The sequence below is a fragment of the Prinia subflava genome, chromosome 11 (genome assembly GCF_021018805.1).
Source record: "Prinia subflava isolate CZ2003 ecotype Zambia chromosome 11, Cam_Psub_1.2, whole genome shotgun sequence".
Classification (NCBI taxonomy): domain Eukaryota; kingdom Metazoa; phylum Chordata; class Aves; order Passeriformes; family Cisticolidae; genus Prinia; species Prinia subflava.
Genome location: NC_086257.1, coordinates 19,950,870 through 19,971,018, shown reverse-complemented (window position 1 = coordinate 19,971,018; position 20,149 = coordinate 19,950,870). Strand labels below are relative to the sequence as shown.

General features: G+C 38.0%; 1 protein-coding gene across 6 annotated transcripts in view; it reads left to right on the top strand.

Annotated features, from left to right (window-relative positions):
• Window positions 1-20,149, top strand: part of NAALADL2 (N-acetylated alpha-linked acidic dipeptidase like 2) — a 417,141-nt gene that overhangs the window by 333,209 nt on the left and 63,783 nt on the right. For all 6 annotated transcript variants that reach the window (XM_063408209.1, XM_063408206.1, XM_063408207.1 and 3 more), the window contains one exon: window positions 9,918-10,064. In XM_063408209.1, coding sequence (XP_063264279.1) covers window positions 9,918-10,064 — 147 coding nt within the window. The remainder of the gene's footprint in view (window positions 1-9,917; window positions 10,065-20,149) is intronic.

The following is a 20,149-nucleotide window of genomic DNA, read 5'->3' as shown; positions in this document are numbered from 1 at the left end:
GGAGAATTTCAATGACCTTTGTAACTGTAGATTGATTAATATTGATAATAACTCCAGCTAAAATGGAGTTATAATTGATTTAAATGGGATTTAGAAGGAGGGAAATTAATGCCAGTCAAATTATTTTTTCACAGATCACATCTCTGTGTCATGAAAATAATTTTTAATCTTTTGAAGGAATTCCGTGTTTATTTTGTAGAGATAGCAGCACAGACTTTTATGTAACATCTTCAATGATACTCTGGAAATCACTTTAAAAACAGTGGTTTAGCATAGTTATTAATCAGGGATTTCAAGTTTACATAAAATGATAAATTTCCAGAGGTGTTACATGTCAATGGAGAACCAGCTTGGAATGAGCTTTTCCCAACAACATTTTTCGTACAGAAGCACTAAATTCAGTGCTAATCAACACCTTCATTAATTATTGGATGGAAACTTACCACTCACATGAAAACAACTGATCTCAGTATAAGAATATTCCCTTTTTTTTAAAAAAAAAAGGATAATGTAGACAATATAAATGTTTTATTTATCTTCAAACTCACACCTCACAATTGTGGCAGAAAGGATGTTATTAAATACATCTGAGTTCTTACATGTGATTTCTTGTATAAATACCAACCATGCCCAATGAAACAACCAGGACAATGAAAATCATGTTCTGGAGCTTCCAGGCTGTTTGTAATTTGAAAATATGTGTCTGTGTGTGTGTTTGTGCAAATGCACACTTGATTTTGTGTCTATGAATAAAACTCATGAGCTTAGGAAAACTATTCCTAGCCATAGAATTATTTGCATATACAATTATAGCAGTGAGGCCAGAGATGCAAACTGTGGCAGGTGGAGTGCACAGAGAAAGATTTAATATTGAGGAAAGAATGAGCTCATGTTTATGGGATTCAATAGCTTGAGTCCATTAAAATATATTGGGTTGTGAAGTAATTTTTTCCACACTGCTGACTAGAATCCACACCTTTGAAAATTCATGTAGATGTTGTATTATGTAGTATTCTCAGAAATATATATATTTATGTAGCATTCATTAGTCTTCCTTACCAGAGTAAATAGCTTTAGAATGCACTTTTCTGGATTTGTCAATTTGTTTTCTCAATTTGTGCAGTACAAACATTTCTCCCTTACAGACTGTATGTGTGTTGTTTCAGAAAGTTCAATTTTATTGCCTCAAAATTAACTTCTAAAGATCAGAATTTGGAGGATGACACCTGAAATATAATGTTAGAGATCTTTTTCCTAGATTATATTGTGCAGTAATTAGAAGCTATCAGTTGTCTGTATTGTAGAACTCCGCTAATCAGCTCTGAAATAAAATACATTTTCAGCCTTTCTGAAATCTAACTTTTCAGCGTGCTAACTGTGAAAAAGCAGTGACATATCCCTGAAACCTTATAATTAAAACTCCTCATTTTCTTAACCAAGTTTAAATGTGTTTTTAGTTTTCTGGTACTTGACAGTACGTAGAAATTACAATATCCCTGTTCAGTGCTGTACTTAGGTTTCAGAACTGTCTCAGATAATAATCTTAATTTTCAGAGCACAAAGAAACACATCATTCAGCTGTATGATGACTTTTGGGTAGTCCCTGGCTCCGGTGTGTTTCGTTGAAAATCTTTTCAAGGTTCCTTGGACTTGATCAGATTCCTGTTAAAACAGAAGTTAAACCAGATCCTGGTTAAAAACATATTTTATGCAGGTAGTTGAGTAGCCCTAATATTTCCTAGTTCTTGAAACCAAGTTCAAGGGAACTTCTGTGGAAACCAGAAAGAAAAAGTCATTTGACCATGTGGCTTTCCCTTCTCTAGGTTTTTATCTTCTCCTTTCCTCACTGCTGTTGTTTTCCTGTATAGAGTCAATACCAAGGATTCTTTCTGGTGCTTTAAGTAGATAAAAGTTGGAAGAATCCAGTCAGGAGAAGAGTTTTACAGTACCCACTGCTGTAAAAATAAAATCATTTGACATCTTCTGGATGATTTAATTTATCTCGCAGTGGAGCCTGGAGACCTGCATTTGTGGTGCTGACACACTTTAATAAATCTGCTTTGTGATTATCTTCCTGAAAAAATTGAATTTCTACAGATACTTGATGTCTTAAGTGCAAATACTGTTATTATACCATTTGCTCAATTCCCATTGAAGTCCAGAAGAGGGTTTTTATCTGAAAAATATGATGGTGGTTTATTGACCTTCATGGTCTGTATGGAGGGGTGGGAGTGATTTTCCATTTCAAAGATTGAAAAATAGGTTTTGTGTGTGGCTTGAAGGGGATGATTTGTTCATGCATAGTTGCTACTGAGAAGTTTCAGTGTCAGACTGCAGGTTTCAGGGCAAGGTGAAGCTTTGTCAGCAGTAAATTTGTTTGGGCTTGTTCCAGGCTGGTGCCATGAGGGAAGATTTGCCATGGTTTATCCATGTGTCAGGAGAGTTCTTCCAAAGAATTACTGATTTTCCATGTTCTGTGCCATAAAAAAGTTTCTTCCTTTGTGTCTATTGCAACTGAAATTCAGTCTTTGATTACAGTAATAAAGTCAGAGATTTTGATGGCAAATTTCTCCCCCAGTTTAAAAACCCTGACTGTTGCACTGGTTATACCATGGTTGTTATATCTGTGTCCCCTCTTTCCTGGATAAAGGGTGTTGGGGTCTGTCCTGTCTGTGTGCATTGTTAGAGGTGTGCAGGGTGATTCCACAGGATTCTTAGACCCCTTAAAAGAGCTGATAAATCATTGGATATTGGGACTGGGTGTGGAGGAATATGAGGCACGTCACATGTTCACTCTCCTTTATTTTTTCCTAGTGAAACTCGTGAGTTTATGTTGTGTCATAAAAAGCAGATTGAAGATCTCAGTGTGGTGAAACAAACCCCTGCATGGGGAAAGGGTGGCAGAGAGCTGAGCTGATGTGCACATCTGCTTTTCTGGGTCAGCTTTGTGCTAAAGCTCAGGAGGATGTCTGCTGAGCTGATGTGCACGTTGGCAAGGGGTGTTGTTTGGGAATGAGTGATGGCAAACAGTTCTGGTAGCAGTGCCACCCATCCTGAGTTCTGTGTAGCTCAGAAAGGGTGACATGGGAATGATGATAGTTGGGGAAATGTAAATTAGTTCCAGACTGTAGAAACTTGGAGTAGTTACAAACTGTAGTACCCATGTTACACCCAGCTGTGGCCCCAGTTTCTAACACTGGGTGCTGCCAGACAAGCACAGATTTTGCCCTGAATGTGGTGTGGTTTCAGTTTGTTTTGTTTTCCAGATAAAGGCTGGAGTCCTGGGGTAGTTTGAGCCATTTGGTTCCCTAAATGAGAGCCATGGCTCCTGCAGGTGGGTGCTGTGCATACTGAGGGGGTGGTGTTGGTCATTAAAAACCCCATAAATTCACTTTCATGGTTTGCTTTGCCAGGTGAACTTTAATTCACTTTTACTGGAAAGTATGTTGTGGAAGCTCTGTCTCCCAGTTTTTTCTCTTTGTGCTGATGTATTGGGGACCAGTGAGCAAAATGATGCTGCATATTCATGTGACATCCAACCTCCCTGTGACACTTAGGAGATCCTGAAATATAACTCCTCAAAGAACAGAGTGTGTACATATCTGGCCCCTTCAGAGTGATAAAATCTTTCTTCTTTTTCTCCTGTGGGGTAAGCAGAAGCAAGGCTGTAATCTCACTGGCATGAATTATTTAATGTCCATTCAGAGGGTTTGAATGATGAGTCCCAAAAATGAGTAGCACGGCAGAACCTGATCATCACAAAGTTAGACTACACCAAAATGGCTTCACAGTCTTTCTGCCTCTACATATTACAAAATGAGAATGCCTGCAGGCACTAAAATTATTTACAAGCCACAGCTTGGAGTACAAAATATCAACCTTTTGAAAATGAGGCCTTGTTGTCAAATCCTTTCACCCACTTAAGCAGTGCTTTTATATTAGCAACAAACAACAGCACAAAACATTTTGGGGAAGTCAAGCAGATCTTAACAAGTCCCAGATTATTAGTGGTTTATACTAAACCAAATTAATTTTCATTTTATTAAACCTTGGTTTCAGAGTATCTCAATATATATGTGACAAGTAACACTAATCAGTGTTCCTGCTACTGAATAAAAGCAAGAAAAAGCTTGAGCACCATTAAGTCCAGGAGAGTTCTACTTTTTACATTATCAAAAAACAGATTGACTGCATTCTTCATTTACAAATGCAACCACTGCATGCTCAAAAATCATTTATATTCAAAACTAGATCAAAAGGCATCCAAAGTTTTGAGTGTTGGATGTGTAGACAGGTTCCCTCTAAATATGGTATTTTCTGGGTGTCCATTGTAATGGAATCCAGTGGAATACAACTTTAAGCATTTTCCTAAAATTTACCATCAATAAATGTGACTCACTGAATAGTGGGACTGAGCCTGTGGTCATGGAAATTCAGTCTTTAAAGTCACTTTACCCAAAGTGTTGGAGAGTTTGCTTTTTCCTGTGCTGATGAAAAAGTATAGAAAAAGTTCTAATGCAGTGTTTTCTGCGTTACATGCAGACACACAGAAGAAACACAGAGGAACACACAGGAGAAACACAGCTACCAAAGGTGTGTGCAACAGCTGCTCAAATTTTTTTTTAACTTTATATTTTAAAGGTACTGAGATACTTGGAACTGCTGATGGCACATCCCATTGCAGTCTTGCCACTTATATAATTCATGCTGTGTAATTTTACCTTTAAATATTTGATTGCTCTGAAATTCTCTTATCAAATGGGAACATGCTTGATTTTTACCTTCCCTAAGAAATCCATTAAAATTCCTAGCAGTTTGTACTGAATGTTGGCTACAGGTACATCTAACTCAATGAGGCATGGGAGTTCAATTTTGTTATAGGAAGGATAAATGCAATTCAGAATCATGTAACAAGCATCAGGAATCAGAGAAAGACTGTCAGTAGATAAAGTTAAATGTAGAAAAAGTGCAGGATAGAAAATAAAATTTACACTATATAATTTTTTACTACCGTGCTTTTGTATTCTGTTGTATTTTCTACCAGTTTGATGTAAATTTTGCATCTAAAATGCGATTTAGTCCTGTGAGGTACCATTTGTTATTTACAGTGATGGTCATGTTTTTTTGAAAAATAAGATAAATATTTAAAAGTATGCAAATACTGTTGAACAGGAACCAAAGCCTTGAACAAGAATTACAGGATTAAGTTTGTCTCATGATTTCTAGCTGTAAACAAAATAAAAAATAACTCCAGTTTGCAAAGTAGTACAACATATAACAGTGTATTAAAGTATTTTGTTCCAAGCATAGATATTTTTCCATGCTTTGTTTTATAACCACTGGTATTGTAATTTCCCATTTTTGTGGAAGTCGCCATTGAAATGCAAAAATTGCTTCACGTGATTTTGAAAGGTAGAACTGTAGTTTTATTTTTGGCAGCTTGCTTAGGTAAAGTGTCTTTTCCTTGGTTCAGTAGAAATCTGAATACAATATCAAAACTGGGACTTGGCTAATCTTGGTTTGTCCTGACCTTTTGAAATACTGTGTTTGTCACCATTTTCAGTTTTTTCTTCCCCTTGGGGTGTAAAAGGCCTTCTCTGTCATGCAGAATACCTGCAGGTTTTTACAAAGAACAATTATTTTAAAGCCATGAGGTTTAAAAGGCAGGGTTTTTCTTGTGAAAATGCAGTTCTGCCTTCCTGCACAGCCTAGAAAAGTGTTTACTCTTGGAATTTCCAGGTGTGCTGCTGTTGTGTTGAAAACACAGAGTACTTTGGTGGTGGGGAAGTTTGAAGTGTCTGATGGTGGCCCCTGGGGTTGCAGTGATCTGTTTGAGAAGCACCTGCACTGTCCATGAGTATCACAGGCATTCAGGTGATGCTGAATTCCAAGTCTCTGATGAATTTCCATAAACACGATTCTTGAGGGAGTGGTTTTCCCTGCTGACAAGTTCCTCTCAGTGGAGTATGTGTGTGTGCAAGGAACATCTCTCACTTCACTGTGCTGGTCCTGAAGAACCCAAACTAGGGGCACTTTCTGAGACTTAAACTTCTCTTTTCTGTGACTGATTTTGCAGTGCTGCAGAATTTCAAGAGTCTTTGTGTTGCCCTTGAAGGTCATTAAATAATGTTAATATTTTGGATAATTTCAGTAAGGGTTCATACACGTTTAAATGAAAATATGTAGAAGTGGGAAGGAAAAATTGCTAAGAAACTAAGGAACCAACATTTTCTTCATTTTTAATTAATTACTTCAATCTTAATATAACATTAATTACATGCAGCTAGTTAGTCACTCTACCTCATAAGATTTTTTGGTGTAGCTTTAATCAGGTAATCAAATGATTGCATTGTATAAATAGGCAAATACATCACATCAGTGGTGTGTAACATTCAGGTTATTTAAACCACAACTACCCTCCCTCTATAGCATATTAATTATCACCAGCACATTTAGATTTTCTTTTCTTACACAGAGAAAGAATGAGTGAATATAATTTAGAATTGTTTTTATGCACATATTTGAGTCATGTCAGTTTAATAAGGCCCAAAACTGGGGAAATGCTGTGCATTTATTTTTTATGCAGTTCTTTGCTCTATAATATTGGGCAAGACAGAAGTGTTGGATACCTTGCTTGCCTGTGGTTGGTTTGAAAAGCACCTTAATAGGGCAAAATGCTATATTAAATCTCCCTAATAATTTCATGAATTGCTCTAATAGCAATATGTATAATCAATCAATAAAGGCAGAGCAGAACAGGATGTTTATAGGCAAACCTGAGAGTCAGCTGGGAGCAAACAGAGAAGTGTGCTTGCCATAGAATCAATGCAATTCCTAGGAACTCCATGTTTTTCTTTTTCAATAGCTTTTAGCAGTCATCTATTAATATTTTTTTAAGACTTCTGCCTTCTGCCTTTAATGATCTGTTTGCCAGAGTGCAGAGGTGTTTATAGATGAGAGACAGACCTGTGAGTCCTTTGCTGTGCAGCTTCTCTGGCCTTTGCTACCTGTTGTTGTTAATTTACATATTTACAGTATTAAAGATGCTAATCTCTTGCTTTCTACATTTTACAAGGTCTGTGATGAATTAAATAAATTCTGTAGCTCTTTCTTTAGACAATTTTACTTCATCTCGATGGTCTTAATTGCAGCAGTCCCTGACACAGGTGGTGATTCAGCTCAGAAATGGAGATTGATTATTCATGAAGAATAAGCTTCCTTGTTGTAGTTCTGAAGCTGGGATCACTGACATACTGCAAGAATAACTGTTCATTTCTTACTTGCTCTGTTGAAAGCTTCTTAGATGTTTTAATCCATTTTCAAAAGATGGTAATCTTTTAAGTTAAGCTGGAGTCAAGTAAAGAAAAGTAGTAAGCAGAGCTAACTGATAAGATCTGCAATGAAGTCCCACTTGATTATACTTCAGATGTGTCAGAGCTATTCTAGGACATTAACTCAAATTAAATGTATATGTGGCCATTTGGTACTCTTAATTTTCTCAAATTTGTAACATAAACCTGTGAGATGCTGCTGAAGCCCAAAATGAGCTCCAGAGAAATAAAATTATTCAATTACAAACAGAGTGTGAATCCTTGCAGTGACATGAAGAACTCCTTGGTTCCTGGCTCACCAGGACCTCCAGTCTGAAGGAAGGGCTGGAGTGACACAGTGGAGCCCAGCCTGAGAGCTGAGTGCTCTCAGTACAGCCAGCCTCTGTTTTTCCTGTCAGGTTAACCAGCTGAGGAAATGTGCTTTGGCTACTCTACAACTGGGAGTTAGTTTTGTGTTGCTAATAGTTTATTCTAGATACATTTTAAAAGGGTTTTTTTTTTTAATTAATTTTATTAGTTTTATTAATTGTAGAACATTTAAGTCCATTAGTCTGGGGAAACATTTCATTTGTTTAACGAGTGCAAAACAGACTGTATGAGCTTTGCAGTTGTTACCAAGGAGTTGAAGAATGCTGCTGTTGTGGAGTCTGCATACCAATAAAAACAAGAGCACAGCATCTTGCATGTAAAGCATTCTCCTATAGTGGTGCTGGGTTAAATATTTATTGTTGGGCTTGTGTGTCGGAACAGTGCAAGTGGAATAAAGCAGTTAAACTCTTAAAATGCTGTACTATTGAATTGAACATTGCTGTCATAAAAATATTAATCCTAAACTGTCGAGGATGGTGATAAAACCCCCCAAACCACCATATTTTATAGTCCTCTTAACCAAAGCTGTAAACATTTCATACATAAACTTCCATGCATAAGAAAAACTAAATTTCATGGTTGCTGTAGGAAGACATCTCTTCAGCTCCTGGTAGGCTGGTAGAAATGGGGGTTGGTGGATATTCAGAATTAACTGTCAAAAGCTGCATTTCACCATTTCACATCATTCAGTGAGCCTTTAAACATTTAAGGAAGAACAGACTACTCAGCATTTATGAAACTTAACCACTGTGGTGGGCAGTATTAGAGGAGGAGAGCTTGATCTAGGCTGCAGTGTAGAACAGTGGATCTTGTGCACAGATATATGCATAAAATCATAAATATGGGTTTTTCTCCTGGATGTGTGCCATGCAATGGGTCTGAGTGGGAGAGGCTGTAGGAGATACAAGTGTGGTTATTAAAAACACCTTTCCCAATGAATTTGTTGTTTGGGTTTCTGCCATTTCTGTTAGAACTTTTTGGACAGACCTTGAACAACTGTGAAAGTATGTAAGAATGGCAGGAGCAGAAGTGCTTAACAGATTAAAAAAAAAAAGAAAAGGAGTAATACAACCACCTTTCAAAATTACTTATGAAATGAAAGCTATTTCTTGAAGGTATTTTAGAATAGTTTTCTGTGAGACTCTGCAGCCTTTATTTAAACTGTGCAATATGCAACTGCATTCTTCATCGCGCTGAAATGAAACTGTGAAGCAATAATTATGCTAATTTTGAAATGGGAAAATACCAAGATTTGTCTCTGTCTAACATTTTCCTGATAACCTCAGAGACTTTAATGTACAGATTTTGCTCTATTTTCGTGTTAAAGTGGAACCAATCTTAGGCTATTCTTTTAGAAAGCCTGTAATTTTGCAGTAGAGGTGAGGAAGTTATGTTATACTATCTAAGCTGTTAGCTAAATGCAAATAATCATCAGTACTTCAACTTCCTAATATTCTCGAAAAGAAACCTAAGTAGCTTATTTGCTATAATAGATGCTGAAAGCCTTTACACCTACTGTTTATTAAGTGTTTAATTGCCTGATAGATTTAAAAGCTACACAAGTAATCTAGCACTCAGCCTGGGTTTGACTTCCAGTTTCCATATTTATTACAATTCCATTGCTAAGATTTCACCATTAAATACTTATGTGAAAGAAATACAAAGATTTCACTGACTAGAATTGTTTTAAGAAACCTACACAGGAAATGTGTATTACTTAGACAGAAGATGTGTATTAAGTATCTCTAGTCTTTTAATTTTGTTTTTTTTTCTTAAGCTCTACGCTGCAATTGTGGGAAATTCTGTACATTGCTTGCATTTCACAGACATATTATAGATTGAAAATGATAATCTCATTCAGCTTTTTGTTATGGCAGAGCATGCTATTAACTGAATAAAGAACTGATTCCTTAGGAGCCAATAAAGATCTCAAAATCTTCCAAAAAGGGCACCGTGATGCCTTCTAATCTTCTGGCCAGCATGAAATATTCCATGTATGTTAATTCTTCTCTTGCCTCTCTTGCCATCTCAGTTTGATAAGAATTTCCTTGTCCTGTGAAAGACTCAGCCACGTTGCAGCAAAACTTCACTCTCTGCTGTGATGAAGATGCTTCAACCTAAAGAATGCTGTTTAAATGAGATATTGCTACAAGTCTTCAAGAGTCTGACTGCAAATAATTAAGTAGAGCTTTGATTTGTGTTTGTTTTTTCTTTCAGAGCCAGAGTTTCAACTGTGTGGAAAAGGTTAGATGTCCAGGATCCAATGTGAGCTCTGTGCAGATGCAGGGGGATTCAGATTATTTCATCAACCACCTCGGAGTACCTGCCACGCAGTTTTCCTATGAGGACATCAAAACATCAGAGGTAGCTGTGACTAAAACTGAAAATAGCAGGAAGATAAAATCATGTTTTCTCAGGTTATATCCTGCTGTAGTGGAAATTTATCTCCTCTAAGTGCATTTTTTTAGATTTTCAGAGGATTACCACAGAGCTTCGAAGTGACTAGTTTTGTAGGGATGTGGTATTCAAAGAAGCAGGTACACATTGAAGGATGTGATGTTAAAAATGTTAATATTGCTGATAGTTTTATAGGCTACATGTTATCTAACCCAACTTTTCAGACTGTTTTAACATAGAGGAAACAGGTATTGATGTGTACTTTTTTACTGCACAGTAGGATGTAACAATCTTCAAAATGAACTCTAAATCCATTTTCATACCACAAGAAAAATAAGATTCTCTAGGATAAGCATTGCTGGTAAAGATCTGTATGCTTGACTGGAGTCTTCAAAGACACCACATTTTATTTCAGTCGATCACCCTCTGCAAGCTAGGTGGAAGGAAGAGGCATTTTATGCTGTTTGGAGTTCAGGTTGGAATTGGACACAAATAAATTGTTAGGAGAGTTTGTCCTTCCTCCACCTTCACTACTGTAGGTTATTTGCTGCTGGACATCTCAAACTCACCCTCATCTGGTGAGCTGAGGATCAGGAGGCCTGGCATTAACTATTTCAAGACACAGCAGGCAGGAGAAGAGGTGTGTGTTTCCATGCAAAGGTAATGATGCACTGGCTTCACACTCTCCTCATTTCTCTTCTCTCCTCTCATCTTTCCAAGCTGAGGAGCAAAGCTGAGGCTGGGTTGAGCTGGAATATTTCCTGACTCTGCATGCTCAGATGCTTTTCTTTCACATATGCAAAACAAAGCAGGGATGTGCCAGATAGGGAGGGAGCTTTGCTGTCGTGCTGTGTAGGTTAAAATAGATTAAGTCAAGAATTGATATAAATAAGGAGACTTCTGTTTCTAAACCTCATGGCACCTATCAGGCAGAGTTTTCAAATTAAACACAAGGTAAAAGGCTGTAAGGAAAATGTGAAGGCAGAAGATGTGTGAGTGCAATGTTTATGGAAGGCTTGTGGTCCAGAGGAGTTTTTTGTTGTCACTTAGCAGCTGTTCCACATAGTTTTTATTCAAGATCTGTGCATTTACAATCTATAGAGCATGAGAAAGAATCTGCAAAGTTCAGTATATCAAAATAGTAAGTATTTCCCAGCAACATTTACAATATAAACACTGAAGGTTCCCTTGGCTATTGTCTACTTTAATCCAAAGTTATTCTTCATGTTCAGTTAACCTTGTAAATGTGCATTTTTGTCTCTCAGAAGGACTCATCAATTTAATTAAAATCATAAAAGACAATATTTCTACATTTGCTTAAACATGGCACGCTAAATTTGGTTCTTTGTTAAAAATACAGCCTTTTGTCTTTCTTGAAAAATAATTTCCTAGAAATGAACTTGGTAAGTGTAATCTGCACTCTTGAAGTAGACATACTGCACTTCTTCTCAGACTGTAGGAGACCTTGATCCCATGAGATCTGTGTTATGTGAGAAATAAATTTTCTTGGCAAAATGTGTAAATTTCTTTTGGCAAGAGGATGGAATTATTCCCTAAAAGTGAAGTTACACAGAATGATTACATTTGGATTATTTGCTATATCTTCGTTATTTATTGTATAAGTTGTTAACAGTCCTACAGAAGATAAGCTCATTGCCTCTCCTATGTGCTATCAAACAAGCAATCTGTTTATCCTTTACTGTTTATTGCCATTGTTTATTGTGGATTCTGTTTATTGGCAGATATTATAAGGCAGACAAATTACTCTGTGTTGACAGCCATATTATTAAACATTGTAGGAATTTCTGTTAGGCAGATAAAAACCTGTTGGTTTGCAGGGAGGGGTTTTTCCTTCTTTGTTTCCATCCAGCTTTTTTAACTGCGCCTCAGCTTTGTCAGCTTCAGTGCAAAACAAGATTTGGGCAAACAGAAATGGACTGTTTTGATGTGCTTTTGTAGGCTATCATTTGCCAGGTCGGTTTTCTCTTCTCTCCCTGTCACTGCTGTGACCTACTCAGGAGTCACTCTTCCTTTTGAATATACATCAGTTGTTTATTTTACCCACCTGTCAGCCAGCGTGCAGTGTCAGGTAAAACTGATGCTTTTCCACAGCTGAGAAAAACTGGTTTGGAGATAAAAAGCCCAAGACCTGTGCTTGTATTCTCCCTCCAGAGCAGCAGCTCCAGGTCAGCTTTAGAAAAGCATTTCTTCCCCAGCCGGAGCGATGCCAGTCCGCAGAGAGGAGGTTGTAAAAGCCTTTCACTGACAGGAATCTGAGCAGTAAATACAAGGAAATAAAAATTGTAAGAGGAAACATTCAGGCCAGAAGAGTAAGTAAAACTGTCTGGCTTGGAATTACGTAATACAGTGAACCACAGCCTCGGGGAGGTTAAATCTGCCTGGCAAATGGTTGGGTCTGGGAGCCAGTAAAGCGCGTTCTGAGAATTCAGCCACTGCTGTAAAAGTGCACTGGGTGAAATGAAACTCATTTATTCCCCAGCAGAAAACATGCAGAGTTTTAGTCTGAAAGTAACTAAACTTGGGAGAATTTCTCAAGTAGGAAAAAAAAGCCACATTGCCACAATTTCCAAGGATTGTCTTGCAGTTGCTGAAGAAAGCCTTCTTCTCTTCCTTACCTCTGGTGCTCTGGCTTTTCTTCCACATGAGGGTCAAATCCTGATGTGCAATGTGTTAGATGACAGGCTGATCAGATTTTCCTGATATTGCTGATCATTTTGCTTTCGGGAGGACTTATGCTATTCAAGATAACGATTACTGTGCATCCAGGTGACTGTGTAGAGTCTCCAGAGAGAAACCTAAATGTTGATTTCAAAACAGTTTCTCTGCTGCTGTAAGCCATGATTAGTCTAATAGTCCTCACTTCAGCAGAGAATAGTGTTAGAAACATATTCAGTTAGCTTTACAGCAACAAGGAAGAGTAGCATAAACTAAGAGAGCTGTTAAATCAAAGATCTGCCTTAGTCACTCTCTGTACTGCATAAAAGCTGGATATGAGTCAAATAACTCAATTGTCTGAGCATTGGTACATCAGAAATAATAACATGGAACAGGTGAGTACATTCTGATTTTTTTCCCATGTGGACTATTTCTGTGCTCTTGAAAATATTAGTCCTGTTTGTATAACAGTGTATTTTCAAACCCAAAAAGAGTGTAACAGGTAGAACACATAATGATATGATGAGGTGGAGAAAAAGAGCCTTGCTGTGGCTGTCTAATGTTTAGAGAAACAGCAGAGAAAGCACAGACTTTCTCTAGGGGAATAGAGAAAATATAAACTGGTTTCTCCATGGCTTCAGTCAGAGATTTGATTGTTCCTTCAGCATTGTAAGTCAAATGTCATTGAACTGTTTGGCATTTTGAGCTCCACCACTTGCAAACTTGAGCTGGTACAGGTGTATTTTGAGCTTTTTTCAAAATGGAAGTTAATTGACTGTTACCATTCATTTTTGTGTCATTGCAGTCAACAGTTGCATGAGGAATCCATTTTTTTAAATTGCAGTTGGAAGATTTTCTATGTTATCTGCATATTATTCATCCTTCTCAGTGCATCCTGTTACAGAACGATTTCTATCTGATAAAACAGAATCTGTAATCCTCTCTGTGATAATATAGTAGGTTACATCAACATTAGCGTTATCACTTTTTTTGGAAGAAAAAAACCTGCTGCACATGCACATTATTAAAAAAAATCAACAACTTACTCTTTTTGTTGTTGCTGTTATTTATTGATGGACACATAATCATCATGAAACATTTCATAGTAGAACATTTCATGTCCACGTTTGGGTATGCAGGACTCACAGAACATTTACTTTTACACCTAGATCATAAAAGTTGTTTTCCGTATCTTCACTCAAACTTAAGTACAGGCAAGAAGTATAAAAATTACCTGTCACATTATTCACAGGCTAGACCAAGGTAGTGTAATACCATGGACCACTAAGCTAATTTAGAAGAAAAATGAAAAGAGGTTTCTTTATAGAAGGCGTTTGTATGTAATATATGTAGAGGAGTTTAGAATTTTGACAGTTTGAGATTGTATCCTCTTTAGAGAGAATGCATAATGATTTTTATTCCTGTTGAAATATGCATAACTTTCTGAAGGTAACTTTCAACTTTCATTAAGGCCCTTAAAAGTGATTTTCACCCACACTGGTGTAAAACAGAGGGCACTAAATCTTAACTCTTCAGTGAGGGTGGCTTCTCAGTTGTTTTTGCCATCAGCTTTTGCATCCTCCTTCCCACCCTGTCCTGCCCTCTTTTCTTCCTTTTTGTCACTGTTTGGGGAAACGTACTGCATTTACAGTATTTACATGTTTAGACTGACACATCATGCACTTCTCTCAAAAGAACTCCAAAGCTTTCCAAAATTTCTTTGTTATGAGAAAAGGAACAGAGGAACCGTCCTTGAAGGAGAGAACTTAGGGTCTAGTTTACAAAAAAATAACTGGTGTTGCAAGCTGCTTGTGTCTCTTTGATGTGCTTCAGTTGGTGTAGAGGGAGGGCTTAGGCAGCTCAGAGTGCTCTTCAGTGCACCTGTATCTGTTCTAAAATGAACAGGAAACTGCTGTTTGAACCCCAAACACCTTTTGTTTTTAAATGCATCTGTATATATATAATCAGCGTGGCCTTGTGGCAAGAAACAAAGTGTGTGATATAGTTTCATCTCCACAAATACAACCTTGTACCCGTGTGTGCACTTGAAAGCAAACCTGAGTAGTCTGACCTGCTTTTATTGAAAGCTGGGTTTGTATCAGGAGTGTAATCACTGCTGAAAGAGTTCCAGTGCATAAAGTCAGTCCACTTTTATGTTCTGAAGTTCTGGAGCTCCATATTCTTAATGCAGTTATCTCACCATCTTGAATCACAGCATTAATGTCATTGTTGCTCCATATCCAGATGATTTTCTCCTTTACTTCTGGTGTGTCCTCCAGTCCCTTTCCAGCCAGGAAAGAGTTAGTGCAGCCATCTACATAATCTCGAGATTTCTGACTGCCTGCTTGGATTATCTACAGCTGACCAGGCCCTTCTTGTTAATGTTCTGCTGTTTATCTTGCATTATTATTTATGTCCTCCTTGATTAAGTGTCTCCCAGTACCAATTAATTTATCAGAGCCAAGTATATTTATCAAGAAATTCCATTAGAAGCATCACAGCATCATTTTCTTGGAGGGATACACAAAGACACGACGTGCTTAATTCAGCCTCAGCTGCTCAACAGAGAACTTCAGGGCCTGTGGCATCTGTGTGAATGTCCTTGGAAGAGATTCAGCACTGGTTGTCCGAGTCTGTAATTCCAGGGAGATTCATGAAGCCGTGTTTCTCCTCTTGCATCCAGACTAGGAGGGAGTTTGCATTATAGCAGTGTGTTGCTGTGATGATCTGTGGTTCGGGAGCTTTTCCATCTCCAAATACAGCTCTGTGTGTCTCCCCTCATTCCCTGTCTTACTTCTCTTTTCTCCCTGATACATGTTAAATATTTTAAGGAAATAACACAGCTGGTAGTTGCCCATGGGGAGTTACTGGAGATGTTTCATGCCTGTATGAAGGAATCCAAGTACCAGTGTGCTTAGTACACCAGAAAGTCTTTGCAAAGGAGCAAATGTGTATCAGCCTCAGGACGATTGCTTGGGAACCCAGGATTCCCTTTTCTGAGCTGCCTCAGGAGAGTTTGATGCTGCTGAGAGAGTTTATTAACTGTGAACTTCACGGGCAGCAAGGTGTAGCAGTGGGAGTTGGTTGTGTCGGGGTGAAGAGGGAGGTTTCATTTGTGTTTGTGGACAAGCAGTGAGCTGCCTGTGTGTGTAACAAGGAATATTTCCAGGAGTCCCCAGCAGGTTGCCTTGGGACCACCCGTGGGTCCAAACCACAGCTGCCTTTCTCACTCCGGGATTGTGCTGTCTTCATAAGAGCTGTGCTTTTCTTTACTCAGACTGATTTTTTCCTGACCAATGTGTTTTTTCTGTCTCTAGCATAAATGAGTGTTTTCTAATTTCTCAGGTCAGTCAGGGGTTAGTGTAGTGCTCACCAATAATTCATTAATTCATTAGTCCATCTGTTCATTTGGATGCTAATTGAGTTAAATTTGGTAGTGAGAGCATGGTGAAATTGTTAAGGTTAATGACTCGGTGTTTTACAAGACAAAATGTATTTGATGTTCAATTGATTGCTTGAGCTGTTTTATTGAATAATATGAATATTTAGCTACTTAATTTCATGGAAGAGCATCTTTGTTATTGCATTGATGCTAGTGAAACTGATGACGTCCTCATCAGTTTGGATCCATTACTGTGCTCCAAAAATTTCTGTCTGGCCTCACAAATCCGAGTGCTTTGATGTCCCAAACATCACACAGTGCATCCAGAAGGGTAAAAAGCTTTATGTAAACTTGCCTTATGGTATCAAAATCACACAGCTTCTTTAGCATTCGTTCACACTGCATGAGTACATGTTGTTTCTGTGAGCTCTGTCCTTGCAGATTCTCTCAGAGGCTCCTCAGTGTCTTGGAACTGGCTGAGGACTGTTGGAAATCAATGGAAGGAAGACAGCCTGGGAGTTAACAGGATCAATGGGATATGGGAAAATGTGAAAAATGTGTTTAGACACCAATTAATTGCTTCTGTTTGAAGCATCTAGTTACTGAAAATATGTATTATCTAAGGACAGATGTCACTGAATTCTCTGTTTTTCCCAGAGAATTAAAGGGCCTGTTGCATTCATGGTAATGGATGTCACCACTGTCCTTCTGAGTGGCTGAATTCAACTGGCCAACTAAAAATCTTCTCGTAGAATATCTGGAATAAGTATCAAAACTTGTTTTGTGCCAATAGATATTAGTAGGGTGGCACTCAGTTTTGTCTTAGGGGAAAAAATCAAGATACGACAACCAAAGAGCTGTGGTTTGGGTCAGTGATGCATTCTCGCTGATAAAATTTGCAATATTTGATATATCCTATCATGGACATTGAAGAACCGGTTAATAAGACTTATGATAAATAAATATTGTCTTGAAGACATTATTCTTCTTAGCAAAAGACAATTTTTATTCTTACTGCAAGGTGGTGAGCCTCCCACCTACACAACATCTGTCTAGTGTCTAACATTGGCTCTCATCATTCAGTGTAATGAAGTTTTTTTTAAACACTAAAAATAAAAGCGGGAAATAGGAGGTATTGGATCAAGAAATAAAAGCATTGATAATATTTGATTGTGAAAGACATTTTCACTGGGGTTCAGGACTTCCAGCAGCACATCCTTAGGGTGACCTTCCTGGTTTCCTCATAATTTGAATGCTCACAATTGACCGTAGGATGTTACAAAATGTTCTTGCACCCTTCACACAACACATCCAAGAAAAGCTCTTCTCTCTCAGATGTACTGAATCTTCCTGAGCCTCCTTCTAAATTCTGAAGCTTTGGGAAGTTCTTCTGTCAGGTTCCAGATTTCTGTCATGGGCCACTCCTTCCTAAACTGCTGATTCTGCTTCCAGTGTAGAAAGCACCAAGGGAAAACTGCAGAGGAATAAAGCCAGGCAAGCATCCTGACATCCTAAAGCTGCTTTCTTTGTGCTGCAGTCTGTGAATTTATAGCTTTACAGTGATTATTTCAATTTGCTTACTAACATAAGGAAGAAAACATTAAATTAAAAGAGATGAGAGAAATGTGCTTATATTCTTTTCCTTATGACTCTTGGCTGGGGTTTTTCTGGCTGCAGTTGAGTTGAATAATAAAATAACTCGAGCAGCAGTGATTCCAATTCTGCCTCTCTGTGTTCTGTGAAGTCTTGTTTGGCAGGCCTTGCTCATTTTGTCCAGCATTGGGTGGCATTGCAAGGTCACTGCACATCTTTACCAGAATATTCAAACAGAAAATGGATGTGCTTTTGTTTCTTTTCTAAAAGTTCTTCAGTAAACTGAAAGGGTGAAAATACAGAAGAAAAGACTCTTGTCAGAAACTCCTTCTGACAAGCCCGTTTTCCAGAGTAGGGCATTCTCACTTTGAAACCCATGTTAGGCTGTGGCAATTGCAGAGCTTTGCTTTATAAAAATAATTTTAAAGAACCTATTTTATGTCTATTGCATCAGTGAAACAAACTTTTACATCATTTTATAATCCTTTGTGGACTTTGGAGATGACATTTAGATATTTAGAGCATTTGCTAGAAAGGGTAAAGCCAGCCTGCTAGTGAGATGGAGAGGCAGGAAATCTCTTCTGCAGTATATTTGCAGCCCTGTGGGCAGTTCTTGGTGAGAAATCCTGTTGGTCTGTTATTGTTTCATCAATTCAGTTTAACCCACACTTTAGAGAAGCACACTTTGGCTTCAGTCTGTTCTAGTCTACATAATCCACTTTTTCAGTAAATCTGCTTCAGTCTGCAGTACCCTCCCAAAGTACAAGTAATCCAGATAGCTGATGATAAGCAATATTTTATTCTATGAGATACCTTTCCCATTACTCTCTTTTTGATCCTTCTTACAGTCAAACCTCTTGTTCAATCACCCTTCCAGGCACTGAAAAAAAAGGGGAGAGATGGCCCTTTAGCCTAGGTGAGATGAACCAACTCTTTCACAAAGAAATGCAATTGTGTATTCTCTGCCAGGACACCAATTGCTTGAGTTGGGGAAATGAGAAGAAGGAATTAGTGAGAGCCTGTGGCAGATTTCAGAGGAGTTTTTGTTCTCCTTACTGCTCTCTCTTTATCATTTCTCCTGACTGGGCTTTCTCCATCATGCTATGACAATTTTTTGGTGTTGAATCCAGATGCAGACGAGTCCAGATGCAGTTGAGAAGCCTCTGGGTTTCTTTCTGGGTGATAGTTTTGGGCACTGCACAACTCCAGAGTGTGCCTTTTGTGACTTCAGCCTCCCAGCTGGACCTGTGCCCAGGCTGATTCTGAAGATGTGCAGTGTCTGCTTTGTGTTTCAGTGGCCAAACTGCACATTTGAGCGCATCCCTCAGTTTTCTGCAATTCTTCTCTTTGTGCTGTTGTACTACAGAAAGGCAGAAAGGCTGAAGCAGGTTAATAGCTCATGGAACACACATGGCTTGTATTTATATTGGACAGGTAAGAGAGCGTACTGTCAGTCCTGCAGCAAAAGCAACCCCTAAATTCTCATAATGTCTTCTAGACATTATTCTTTGGTCTGTGTGAGGAAAATAAGCATTTTTCTCTTGGCTTCCATCCTTCTTTTGTGTATTTGCCTTGCAGGCTTTAGCAGTGTAAGATTAGCACATTTATACCTCTTGCCTACCTGTACAAATTCCAGAAGGATTTCTGCTCTCACTTTCTTCCTCTCTCTGCCCCTTTCCTGGTGCCTTCTTTTGTCTCCTGTACCATATAAAATTGGTGCCATGAATGTTGTGAATGCTGAAGGGCAACGCTGAGTACAGACAATTCTGACAAATGTTAAAAAGGGTGGAGTAAAACTGGATAAAGAACTTTAAAGATTTTTTTCCAGATTGAGCATCTTTATTGCTCCCCTGCCTGTTACTTTCAAAACAAACAAAAAAACCTATTCTTACCCCCCTGCCTTGCCCCCTCCAAAACCAAAAATTAATTCTGGACATATTTGTGTATTATTCACCAGGTTAAGAACAGAAGGAGGTCTTCTTGTAAAAGCTGGGGCACATTCAGCAGGCAAGAAAAATCTGTTCAGGTGTGGCATGAGAGCATATTAAGGAATTATTACTTACATAATTTGAGTACTTAAATTTACAATTTCTCTAACTGGTAATTTTACTATTTCTCAAGTAATAGTCAAGAAAACAGAATCTCCTGTGGATTCAGCATTGTCCTGGCCTAGTAAAAAAAAAAAAATCATATGTATTTACAGAAATAATTCCAGTTCTAAGACAATGTGTGGAAAAATTTGATATTTTTAATTTTTTTTTTTATTTAATGACAGCAAAATAGATCTCTGAAGCCTGTCTGGGTATTTATTGTTTTACATTCAATCACCAGAAGTGCTGTGGGATTTTATTTGTGATTTAAAATGCATTGGTTGAAAGTTGGCATGTAAATTGAAGGTATG